A 12217-nucleotide genomic window follows, 5' to 3' on the forward strand; every position below is an offset into this window, starting at 1 on the left:
TCTGTAATCCTCTCAGTCAACTGAGGAAGTCTGGGAGTTTTTTGGAGGTAAATACAGTCTTTCACAATAAACCAAGTAATCACCGTTCAACTTTTAAGTAGGTTGGGAGGGACACTTTTCTCTAACTGCAGCCCTTTCCTAGGTGATAAGACTGACCTGAAGTCTCCACCCATACTGTTGAAATGCACATGCTGAGACAGTTTATCAATGTATGGCAGACATACATGCTGTTCTGGAGGAAAACACAGCTTTTCCCCTTTGGTTTCTAAGGCTTTTTCTGTGGTTGAAAAACACAGGACACTGACATCAGCATAAACACATTTGCTCCCCAAACCAAATCTCAGGGGAAGTTGAAGCTCAATGCAGCAAGATCTACAGCGCAGTCTTTGAGTGCTAAAGAAAAGACTGGGCTGATTAGGACATACCCATGTCACACTGATACCTGGAATCAGGTGTAGGTTTTTCTTAACAACCTCAGCTTCCTTGGGAATCAGAACTCCAGCAATGGCTATGCTTTTTCCAGCTTTTTGGCACTGTACTTTATTTGTGGCTTTTATTACAGTACGGTGCACTGATCTGTGACTGACTCTAGGCAGAGAAAAGCAGCTCTTTGGTCTATCCTGACCAAATAGGAAGCAGCTGTGAGCCATTCCAGTCCTGTTCCTACACAGGGGGCAGCACTGGTAACCTGCACTTAGGTGTAGGCACTGCTCTGTGCTGGCAGAAGCTGGGATAGTGTGTCCTGGGCTTGCTTACTGCACAGGGTCAACTGGCCAAGAAGGTTCTTTGAAGATCTGTCAGATAAGCAGTGAGTGCTTTAACACTCAGCCAGTAGTTGTTATTTTCACACAGCTGTTTCCTTTGCTTGTGTGTACAGCACAAATCCTCAGCAAAGAGAAAAGTTAGTGTGTGCTTCAAGTGTGGATTTTGCTACCTTCCTCCAATGTGCATGAGTGCCATGTTCTCATTTAGTCTATGCTGACAAGTTCCCCTGACATCAAAAGTTAGCTAGTTCTAATCAACTTCACTAGAAAAAGGGAATTATTTAAACTGTTTGCTTTTGCTCTTCTCAAAGAACAAACATTTGTATCTTCGAAATTATTCTGTCCCTTGCTCTTCCTCCTGATGAGGTTTTTAAGGGAGTTAAGACCAGTTTTGGTTTGAAGAGCACGCAGCAGAGGCTGAACATGAAAGCTTACTGTCTTTTTTAGCATACTGGTTTTATTTATTTTTAAATCTGTAGTTTAGGGATTTGGAAGGCATTTTATAATGATGACTCAAATCCTATCAGCTTATAAGCAAGTTAATAATACTGCTTCATCACTTCTGGAGCTTACACAGCCAGTGTTGTCCTTTTGGCTTGCTAGCCTGAAATATATCAGTATAGTGTTAAATATCACACATCAAAGAAGATTAAAAGTGGCACAACAATACAGTATTTGGAACATGAGCATTAACAGAACAGTACATGGCACAGGGAAGCTGAGTATTAAAAACCAACATTGCTATTCAAGTCTATCCAGGCACTCAGAATATATCTCACAACATTCAGTCATCATTGACTTTGACTCAGTATGCAAAGTTAGCCAGGACTAGTTTAGTGGGAACGCAGCCATTGCACAATGTTACAAAGAACAGGTTTATTAAGATCTCAGTGGCACATTAACAGCCTCCCCATGTCAACCTTGCCACGTGGTCAGTCTTCTGCTTGCTAGGCTTTATGAAGCCTAAGAGTTCCAGTTCAGAAACAGCTCGAATAAAACGAGCACTGGACATTTCAGTAAAGGAAACTGAGTACACTTTTTGTGACACTTACTGATGGAGACACCATTTATGAGGGGAAGATTTCTAAGTCACCGTAAGCACAGATTACACAAAATGTTGTGTTGCACACTAAAATTGTTGCAAATAAGGGCAGAGCATGATTTGCCTACAGAAGCACAAATCTTCAGTCTAATCAGTATTTCTTTTGCTACATGTGTAGCATGTGGCAACAAAGGCACAGTTCCTTTCCCCACTGCTAACAGAAGCTTAAAGCCTGCAAAGATACTAATTTTGTAGTCTCTCAGAAGAATTTACACTTTCATACTCGCTCTTCACTAATGTTTCTTGCTGCTTTCCTGACACACAGCTATATGTCCTTGAGTTAAACAGAGAATTTAGTTTTGTGTTACTTACCGGAGGAGCTTGTAAAAAACGGAAAGGCCTTACACTAAAGGAAAGCTCTGTGTAGTTAGTATTAGAGCATATAAATATTCTTGTAGTTAAGCCTCCTTTTGTACAACTATTAATCTCTTCTCTGTGGCAGCACTACTGTTGTAGCCATGAGTTTTGGTTCTAATGCTCATCCTTTACATATTTCGCAGACCTCACTTAAGAATCAGAACAAAGAGAGAAGTAGAATGGATGTTTTGTGGGAACTAAAATTCTCAACTCTAAGGTATTAGAACTCATGGCTTCTACAGAGACACCACTTTTGTAAGCATTTCATTGCTAATGCTTCCAATCCTCCTTATAATAAACTACTGTCTCTACATCTGCTCTCTAGGTCACAGCTATCCTATTGTCTGTTCCCCAGTAATGCTCTCCCCCTATACAGCAGCTGTACCAACTCTCAGATGATTTAAGCTTCAGCTTGTTTTACAGATTGTTAGTTGTGTTTCAGACCCAAAAAACATCTATGGACAAGAGCTAGCTAGTCTCTTACCACCCCTAGCCCAACTATTTCAGCTGATCTATTTCTGTGATATTTTCAGTACATTAAAAGGCTGTTTAAACTAGTCTTATTTTTCTGGAATTAGTTATCAGTGCATGTGAAGCTGTATTTTAAAAATCCTGGTTCATTAATCCTGTAAGCAATGGAATGTGAAACTTGAGAGAAATGAGAAAGGATACTGGATAATATCATCCACCTGGTCTGAGGAAGCCGCATCTGCATTTGGTCCCTCAACTGCCATCACCACAGTTGAGAAAGCCTAGAAAGGGAAAAGCAGCACGGATTTAACACATTTCATAGACAGACAGAGCTCCATATAAAATGATGAGCTCTGAGCTGATGACTGTCACTCGGGAGGAATGAGATCTTGGAATGGTAACTCCATGAGACTGTCAGTTCAGCAGCAATCAGAAGAGCAAGCAAGGTTACAGATTGCCATGGCAGGAATGCAGAATGAAAGACATTATTATGAACTCATGCGCCTGCATTTTAAATCCCAATACAGTTCTGGTCCCTGACCCATTCTAAGAAAAGATACAGAACTGAACAACATTCTCAAACCAAGACTGCTTAACCATTCTGGAAAAACAAAAGAGAGAAGCTGGCTGTGAATAAACCTGTAAAACTGAAGGACAGCAAGAACCTGGGTAGGATCTTCTGTCCACTTTTATTTCCAATACACAAACAAGGCAGCAGCAAACAAAACATACTCAGAACAAGTAAAAGGAGTGTCCTCTGCCCTGCATGTAGTTGAGCTACAGAATTTCTTGCCAGAGGATGCTGTCCTTGCTAAAAAGTTATATTGGTAATGTAATCCAGGGAGGTTTACAAAATACAGAGAAAACATTCCAGTTTAGGAAACTTTAGAGCTAAAACATGATTGTTTGTTAGCTAGGGAGTATTTGGAGAATGTATCATATTAATGTATGTTCTCTTGTTATACTCTCTTTGCTTTTGGTCACAGCATGAGACAGGGTATCGGGCTAGAAGGACCTTTACTCTTGCCTAGCACAAGCATTCTCTCCAAGAGCCCCCCCACGCTTGCCAAGCAGGAGCACTGGCTTGTTTCCATAGAAGTGTCACAGAATACTTAAAAACAAAGGGGAGGGGGGGGAGAAGGTAATTTTGTGAAGGATAAAATCTGATCTGTGCCAAGCACGATATAGAAGCAGAAGCGAAAGATTTTCACCACAGAGTAATAATGCTGGAAATAAATGATTCACAGGAGTCAGGGGAAGACTCTGTGGGGTAGTGATTGGAGTTACTGTGTGTTCTTGCACAGGAGGGAGTGAGGTGTGCAATGATTTAAGCTGTCAAAAGGGGCACTAAAGAAAAGCAGACATGCAGCAAAAAGATAAATCAGAAGACTGAAAGCAGGTAAAGGCACCGTTTGCATTGTCACATACCTCTAACCAATCGACGAGATTAATCAGTCTGCCACACTCCAAATGAAGCTTATACACAATGCATATGTCAGGCGCTTTATTAGAGATGCTTCCTCCATCACTTTTCAAAGCTTGATTCTGATGAAAAAAAAAAAAACACCGAAGGCAGTAATTTTGATCAGTTTTTAATCTTGAACAATTTTAAGGGCTAGATATAACATTATTTCAGGAAATTCACGTAATAGGCATTTTAAGCAAATGTTTACTGTTTGTGTTTTTAATGGCAAGTTGATGGTAGAAAGAAAAAAAAAAAAAAAACACACAAACAAAACCCATCCCAAAACCCAGGAAAATAAGAAAACATGCCATTAAAAAAAAAAAAAAAACACAAAAGGAAACACCCAGCTACTTCACTCCTGGTCCTTCTACAGTTTTGTGCACTTATGCAGTCTCTAATGAGTGATTGCCTGATTAGGCTTTTCCCCAATTCTTTTGCTAGTTCTATTTACACACCAGAGAGAAATACTCTGTTCTATGGGCTCAGGAAAAGAAACTAGTCATGATTTGCCTCAGACTACACATGTAGAAAACAGAAAAGTGTCCGTTCCCCCCACAGCCCAAAAGGAACGAGGAAGTCTTAGTATAGATCTATCAGATGTACTAAAAAGCCAAATTGCTCCTCTCATTTCAGAGGTTTATCTTTGAAATCTAACAATTATTTCTCCCTGACTTGAAATTCAGCACCTGTAAAGGCAAAAGTCTGATTTCTCACAAACTATTCTGTATGTCAGGAAATTCAGGTCATCAGCACTGAAGCATTTACTTGAGAAGTAAGAAAGCCACTTGGGGCAGAAGCAAAAGTTACTAGAGCTGCAAAAGTTTACAACATTTCATATCAGTTCATGATTTTTTTTTTCCCTGTTTTCAGTTTCACGCACTCTCAGAAGCCAGCTCTCCTAACATGAAACAACCACTGACCATCCCTTTCCGTTCATGGGATCTTTCGCTAAAATGCTTTTACATGCTAGTAAAACATGCAAGTTACTTTTGGGAAGTCTATAAAGCCCTAGCAAGAATACCTTCATAAATAAATGCTTTTCAAGATAGGAAAGAAGGTTGGGCAAAGAACATAGAGATTCTTGAGCAAAGCTATCTTATCTTTCATAGATCTCAATTCCTGCAATTTGTGAGACTCAGATTCAGTTTGGACTCTAGCACTTATGAGACATTTCCCAATTTCCAGAAAGCCTAACAATTTTCAAGTTTATTTATTCTTTACAATGAATACAAAATCTGCAGACATTAGGTTAATGTCTGTCAGTTCAGTCCAGATAGTCTCCAGATAAATTCAGAGTAACATGGCTAAACTTTCAAAATGTTACAATTCAGACATTAATTTACCAGACTATAATTCAGAAGTGTACCATAATAGTTTCAAATACTACTGTGTTACTAACCAGCACGGGTGAAGTTATACCTTCTGGCTGATCTAGTGGCTCACCACTGCACTAATAACCCCACACCTTTCTCTTTTCCCCTCTGCTACTCCACCTAACTCTATGGCTTCTTACCGCTCACCCGTGTGCCAACTCTAGCACTGCTGGACACTTTGCACTGATTTTCTAATAAGGCCAGAACAGTTATCACAACCAAGAGAGGATGGAAATTATAGAGCGCCTGCACTCTCCTGGAACAGGTTCATGTGTAGAAATTAGTATCTAACTGGACCACAGGCAAGTGCTGAGAACAATGCAGTATTACTGACTGGCACTGCAGGGTCTCTGCCAGCATCTGAAAGAATTCGGCCTCACTTGTGATAACTAGGCCAAGCCTTTACAGCACAGCAGGAGCGAGCTGCAGCTGCGTGCGTGGAAACCTCAGCTTCCTGAGGCAGTAGCCCATGTGTTGTCCCCGAGCGGAAATAACTCGACTGACAAGCAGGAAGCTGCCCTAGAACGAGCAGCCAGTCATGAAACCACCTGCACAGCACTGAGGTGCTGGTTCAGAAAGAGAAGAGTATGGGAGTGGGAACAACCCAGAACACTCTTGATGAGGGGTTTCTCTTGCTTGACCCTGCCCCCGGAGGCTAGACAGAGGACAGACTCATACCTTGCTCTGGAATCAATGTTGCTATCTTTCCCAAGGACCAAATATTAGTATCCCCTTTCCCTGATACAAGAGCTTAATTGCAACTCGAGGATTTTAGTTTCATAGCAATCCAAGTATATTCATGGGTAACTGGCCTCATTCCTTGAGATCAATGTGAAAAATCACTCTTCTTACTCAAGGTCAAGAACAAAACTTGCATGACCATCTAAACCCCAGGAAGATCCAAGATCAAATTTCCTTATGCTGACACAATACTAAGCAGTGCCTTGTTGGTATTCCAAGTTACAACTTGTTGAATTTTCAAGGGATCAGTGAAAACAGAATTACACTTTTCTGTGGTGGGGTTTTTTTTTTTTTTTTTTCATTCCAGGATAAGTATTATCCATGGTTCACATTTTGCTCAATAAATAACTGTACTGGATTCCTGTAAGAAATGCATCATATATTAATCATTTGCTGCTAAGGAACGGCTCTAGAGAACTTTGCTCTGGTCATGGCCCAGGAAAGTGCCATGCAGAAGACATGGATACAATTAAGAAAAAATATTTCTTTGACTTACATGGATTAAAATGCTAAGCAAGGTACTCAGCCAATACTGCTGCTGTTAGAAACTATGCCAAACCTTCTCAGAAAACAGCAGAAATATGTTAAAGTATGTCAAAGAACAAAGTGCAGGATGACAGAGGGCTTTAAATCCTGTCAACTCATCAAAGAGAATACTTATTAAACACATCAGCAGCTAGATTTTGCTAGCTCTCCTAATCTATATTTTTACAGGTTTCTAAAAATATAAACCACTGAGGTTCATATTAGGTCTCTTTAATGGTAGCCCACTTGCTAACTACTGTTTTCACAAATAAGCTCTTTAAGTGGTTTTAGAAATAACTTCCGCACACAGCAAAACTGATAACCCTCAGTCCAATAGAGACACAAGGCCACCAAACCCAATACGAATCGGGTTATAGATTTCGAAGACTGATCTTTATCAAGTATGATTCCTGATAAGTGTTGGCTTTGACTCAAGTAACATATAAGCACTCAGATACAGCTACAACCAATGTTTTCTTCAGAACTGTAATCACATTTTTAAGGGAGATGTTAGGGCACGAGGGTCATTCCAAGTAGCATCTATAATCAAGGACAAAACAAAGAAAGGTATGTTCACTCCTTTTCCAAATCCTGCTCTATTTCTTTCTTGTGAATTTGATTTATGAAAGAAGTGGAAACGGGGCTGCTTTTTTTCCTCAAGAAAAGTTATGGGTTAACTAATAGAATCAATGACAGTCCTTTACTTGGACCCAGAAAAGATACAATTTCAACACACAATAGGTATTAAAATAAATGTAAAAAGAAAAACAAAGGGAGTTCTTTAAATATGCTGTATTCAAGCTATTGTTAATGTAATTACCCCACCTGAACAGAGCCTTCACCTTACAACAAGTCTACACGGTGAGGACTAAGCACTAAGCCTGTAAAGAAAGTCTCTGGAAAGAGCCACAGACATGGCATTTTCCCCCATGGACAGTCATCCCATTTGTAATGGAGGACAAAAATGAGATTTCTGCTACATCTACAGGAGAAAGAAGAGATCAGACTAGAGCAGGCTCTGCAAAATGGATTCTCCATATAGAAGTCTTTCCATAATTAGCTGTTTTATTTCAGCCAGCCAGATTCCCTAGCTCTTTGCAAAGTCCCCAGTTGCTTATCAACACTAACTCACTAACTTGCTGGTTCTCTGCAAAACAGCTGAATGTGTGCCAAGCTTCATGAAACAGCAAAACTAAGCCTTACACATCATCCTTATGTGTAGCCTTCAGAAACTATGGCAGCACCAACAAACAACTCACTTGTTTCTTACCTTCAGGTACCAGTATGGGTTATTTAAAGCTGTATGAAGTGCAATCCTCGGGGCAGCATTTAAGTGCTCACGGAGAACACTGGCTGTGTTGAAATACACTATCTCGTGCAGAGTCTTGTGGTCTGCAGGAACAAGGTAATTTCTGAAAAAGCCACATGAGGGATGGGGGAGGGAGGAGAGATACAAGCTTTACCTTAAGGGAAACAACAGAAGTGTACTGCAGTCAGAAACTACAAGAAAGTATGTTTCCCAACCAGTACTGACAAATCTCTGAAAAAACAAGATGAACAGCACTGAAATCAAGTTTTACGCAGGGAAGCAAGTTATTATCAACTCTACATCTAATGGATTTAGCGTAGAACTCTAGCTGGGCCACTGACAAAATAAAAAATAAGGGCAGGAGCTGAAATGCTAATGCCAGTCATATACTCCACAGATCTTGCTTATCTATCTTGAGGCCTCCTGATTAGTCTCTGCTCATCTTTGTTTTCATATTTGAAGCTTTTTTATTGGCAGTCATACTTCTGTTAGCTTCTCTGCCTCCCCCACCCCTCAAGGCTCTATAATTAAATAAGTGTCTTCATCTCTTCCCCCACCCCAAGCCTTTCACATTTTCTGCTACGGAGCTGCCTCCAAAACCTTATCTGCTATGCCTTGCTCACCAAAACAGTTCCCAAAATGGACAGGATAATCACACTTGACATCTATACAGTTTCATAACTAGAACAGATCAGCAAAGATTAGGGTAAAAAATAGCTAAGATAAGTTGGTCAATTCATGTGCCAATTACTTCTACTAATCTAAAAAAAAAAAAAAAAACAAACCCCAAACCCTCTTAATTTCTTTTCCATAGATTATTGTTTTTAGAGCCCTCATCAAAGAAAGAATAGGATGGGAGAAAAAACCAAGTGTGCTTCAAACCGTAGGGACCAAGACACAATTTTGGTAAGATTAACATGTTAGCAAAATTTCTGTTGCAACTTATGGTGCAAACTAATGCAGGAATATAAAACAGGAAAGCTCACCTTACAAGACTGTCTACATAGTCAACAACTTCAAAACGAAGCATTTCAAATTTTGTCAGTTTCTTAGACCGCCTTGATTCCTTCAACTCCAACAAGGTCTTAAAAAAAAAAAAAAAAAAAAAAAAAAAAAAAAGAGTGGTGCATAAAACTACATGGGAGGTAGTTATTCTCTGGAGAACACCATCTATATGTTTAACATGTATAATTAATTTTTGCTGGCATGTCTTCAGTGATAATGTTTGAAAGTGTGATCATGCAGTTATTTATATTTAGGCCAGCGTATACAGTTCTCAAACTGGTAGGAGTTTGGGAAATTCAAAGAAATGTGTGTTAGGCAGAATATGTAAATTACAAGTTAAATAAGAAGAAAGCCCCTAATTTGCATTTTAAAATCCTAGTTTATGACAGATATTTTCTATAATTTTCTATGCATCAGATGGGCCAGACATACATAGTTGATACTTATTCATTAATTTTTAAGAAGAGTTACTTAAACACAACCGTTATGCAAGCCAGGAAAAATTAACCATGCACAGTCACATCTTAAAAGATTCAGTAAAGGAACTAGTCAGTAAAGCCTATGCCGGCCTAACCTTCTGAAGATGATAAAGGTCTGTCTTCTTCTGGAGCTCCTTTTGTGACGATACGGACACATCTTGTTCTTGGAGAGTTTCTGCTACTAGAACAAAACTAGTGTTTGATATGCAGGGTAAGCTTTTCCTGATGACCTCTATAAATGCCCTAACCCAAGCAATCTGATGTGTTCAGCTACTTGTTCGCATAGACCCAAACACAGGCATCTTTTGAGTCTTGCAGCTTGTAAAAGACTGTTAACAAAGGAGTCTGCAGTGCAGCTTAACCAACAGCAATTAAGTAACCAAAGCCCTTATATGAATTTAACTGAAAAAGCAGGTTAAAGAACCTTATATACATTTGGATTAAACACCACATCATAAGGAAGTCTGCTCCTATTTATCTTTCAGTATCTGTTTTCATTTGTTAAATGTTTTGAAATGATTGCAACATCCAGTAAACTGCTCAAAATAAACATGACAGATTTAGTGAGTAATGTTTGCTGATCTGTCCAATTTCTTATCTTACATCACTCTTCTGTATTATAAAAAGAACGAATCACATACTAATAAAGAATATAAGTATTTCCAATTTTTGTGTATGTATTTAAAAAAACAATCCTGAAAAATCTGATGGTTTCATACAATGACAGGAATGACCAGGGAAAATGATACCCATTTGTCAGATTATAAAACAGTTTTAATATAATCTGCAATGGAATGTATGATGGTACACACCCACCTTCTAGTTTCTGAAACTGGGTCAAGAACTCCTTCAACTTCTCTACTGTCTTATCAAACTCCTTTCCAGAAGATGACACAAAAATTTCCACACATTGTTCAAGCATGGTTACCAAATCAGACTTATTCAACATCCTAAAAGACACAATTGTTGGCTGAAGTTGAAACACAGAATGATGAAACAGCTTTCAATGTTCTTAGTTGAAAAAAAGATAAAAAATAATTTGAAAAACTCCTTTTAAAAGAAAACCTCCAAGATTTCCAGCATTCAGTCTTGCAGTACAGACAATTTTTTCCTTGCTGTCGTTAACAGAAACGGATCAACTTGAATAGGTGTTCTTAACATTTTCCTGCAGAACTGACAATGAAAGCTTTTCTGATCATCTGTGAGTCAGATTAAGAAAAAGTATGGTAGGGTTCATAACTCATTCCCATGAATTGTAAATGAAATGGTAAAAAAAAAAAGTCAGATTAGTATGTATTCACCCATCCACACAATCCATTACTGTCTGTGGTTCAGAAGGATTCTCAAATAAAATCGGAATTGCTGTTTTCTGTATTTAATTGCTATAAACCTAACCACCACTATAATCCCGCAATCATTTAGGTTGGAAGGGACCTCTTGAGATCATCCAGCCAAACCTCCAGCTTTGCATTTACTTTTAATTATGTATTAGGGCATTTTATAAATGTCACCAAGCACTGCTCAGTCTCAGAATCTTAATTTAAAAGATATCAAAGCAAATCCTAGCAAATATCCATAAATGAGATCCGGAATTACAGTAATTGAATCGAGCCAGTACCATTACACATGCATGTAACTTCTTTTATCCAGTGTGAGAGGTTCCCGTTGCTAAACACTCTGGTTCTGAACAATCACACATGTGTAATACCCACTGTTACTAGGAGCCCTTCCCAACCTATTCTTGTGGTTTTGCTTTGTCTTATACAAAACCAAAGTGCTAATACAAAACCAGCAAACCAAGATGCTAATATAAAAATACCAAAGGTGTTAATAGTTTAAGGATTTTAGAAAACACAAAACCATAGCTACACAAAAAAAGCGAGCACGACAAAAGAATGAAATTATGGTGATCAGCATGTCAAGGCAGCGAGTGTCCGTATCAGCTACCTAAACAACGAGTAAAAGAGATTTATTTAAGGAAGAATTTAGAAGAGGCTGGGGAAGCTTTATGGATGTCTGGAGGGAGAATTGCAATTTGAGCTCTAGTGTCTAACTGGCAGTTCATGTTAAATGCTTGTAAAGCCTAGAATTTGAAACTTCAGCTTATCCAATTCAGGGTTATGGATTTTTGCAAGTCAGATGTTGCCTTCAGATACACTTCTTTTGTACAGAAAAGCATCAGGAGTTAGCAACAGAAAGGGTGACCTTGACCACACAAAAGGCTAGAAAACATTTTCAAACAGCCTTATAGAATATAATGGGTAAACAAGATAGCCTTCTTCCAGGCCAGACAAAACACCGCAATAATTAAACTCCTAAGATGGAGAGAGGACAACCGAATTTGGAGATCTGTGAACAGGAAAGAACAAATTTACATTAGTAATATTATTCAAAAAGAAGCTGCAAGTTCTAGAAAAACTTATTTATGACAACAATGGGATTACAAGGCTCAAAGAACAGGCAAGAGGATGGTTATCACATATCAGGAAACAGTGAAGGATCCTTTTCAACATTTTGGGCTTGAGATTACTGCAAGATATGCCAGGTATCAGAGAGTAGCGTTAAAATTTTAATTGTTAGGAGACAGGCTTAAAGCAGAGATCTTAAAGATCTCAGATCATCCAAA

General features: G+C 38.8%; 1 protein-coding gene across 2 annotated transcripts in view; it reads right to left on the minus strand.

The window, feature by feature from the left end:
• Nucleotides 1–1224: 1224 nt before the first annotated feature.
• Nucleotides 1225–12217, minus strand: part of ORC3 (origin recognition complex subunit 3) — a 36704-nt gene continuing 25711 nt past the window's right edge. The window contains exons 14-20 of one of the 2 annotated variants that reach the window (XM_082480845.1): nt 10408–10541; nt 9687–9769; nt 9094–9191; nt 8069–8210; nt 4123–4239; nt 2896–2975; nt 1225–1768 (exon numbers count right to left, since the gene is read on the minus strand). In XM_082480845.1, coding sequence (XP_082336971.1) covers nt 1663–1768; nt 2896–2975; nt 4123–4239; nt 8069–8210; nt 9094–9191; nt 9687–9769; nt 10408–10541 — 760 coding nt within the window. In that variant the 3' untranslated portion in view covers nt 1225–1662. Of the gene's footprint in view, nt 1769–2895; nt 2976–4122; nt 4240–8068; nt 8211–9093; nt 9192–9686; nt 9773–10407; nt 10542–12217 lie in introns of both variants that reach the window. The other variant, XM_082480844.1, reaches the window with a different exon arrangement.

The sequence above is a fragment of the Vanellus vanellus genome (genome assembly GCF_965231255.1).
Source record: "Vanellus vanellus genome assembly, chromosome: 3".
NCBI lineage: Eukaryota > Metazoa > Chordata > Aves > Charadriiformes > Charadriidae > Vanellus > Vanellus vanellus.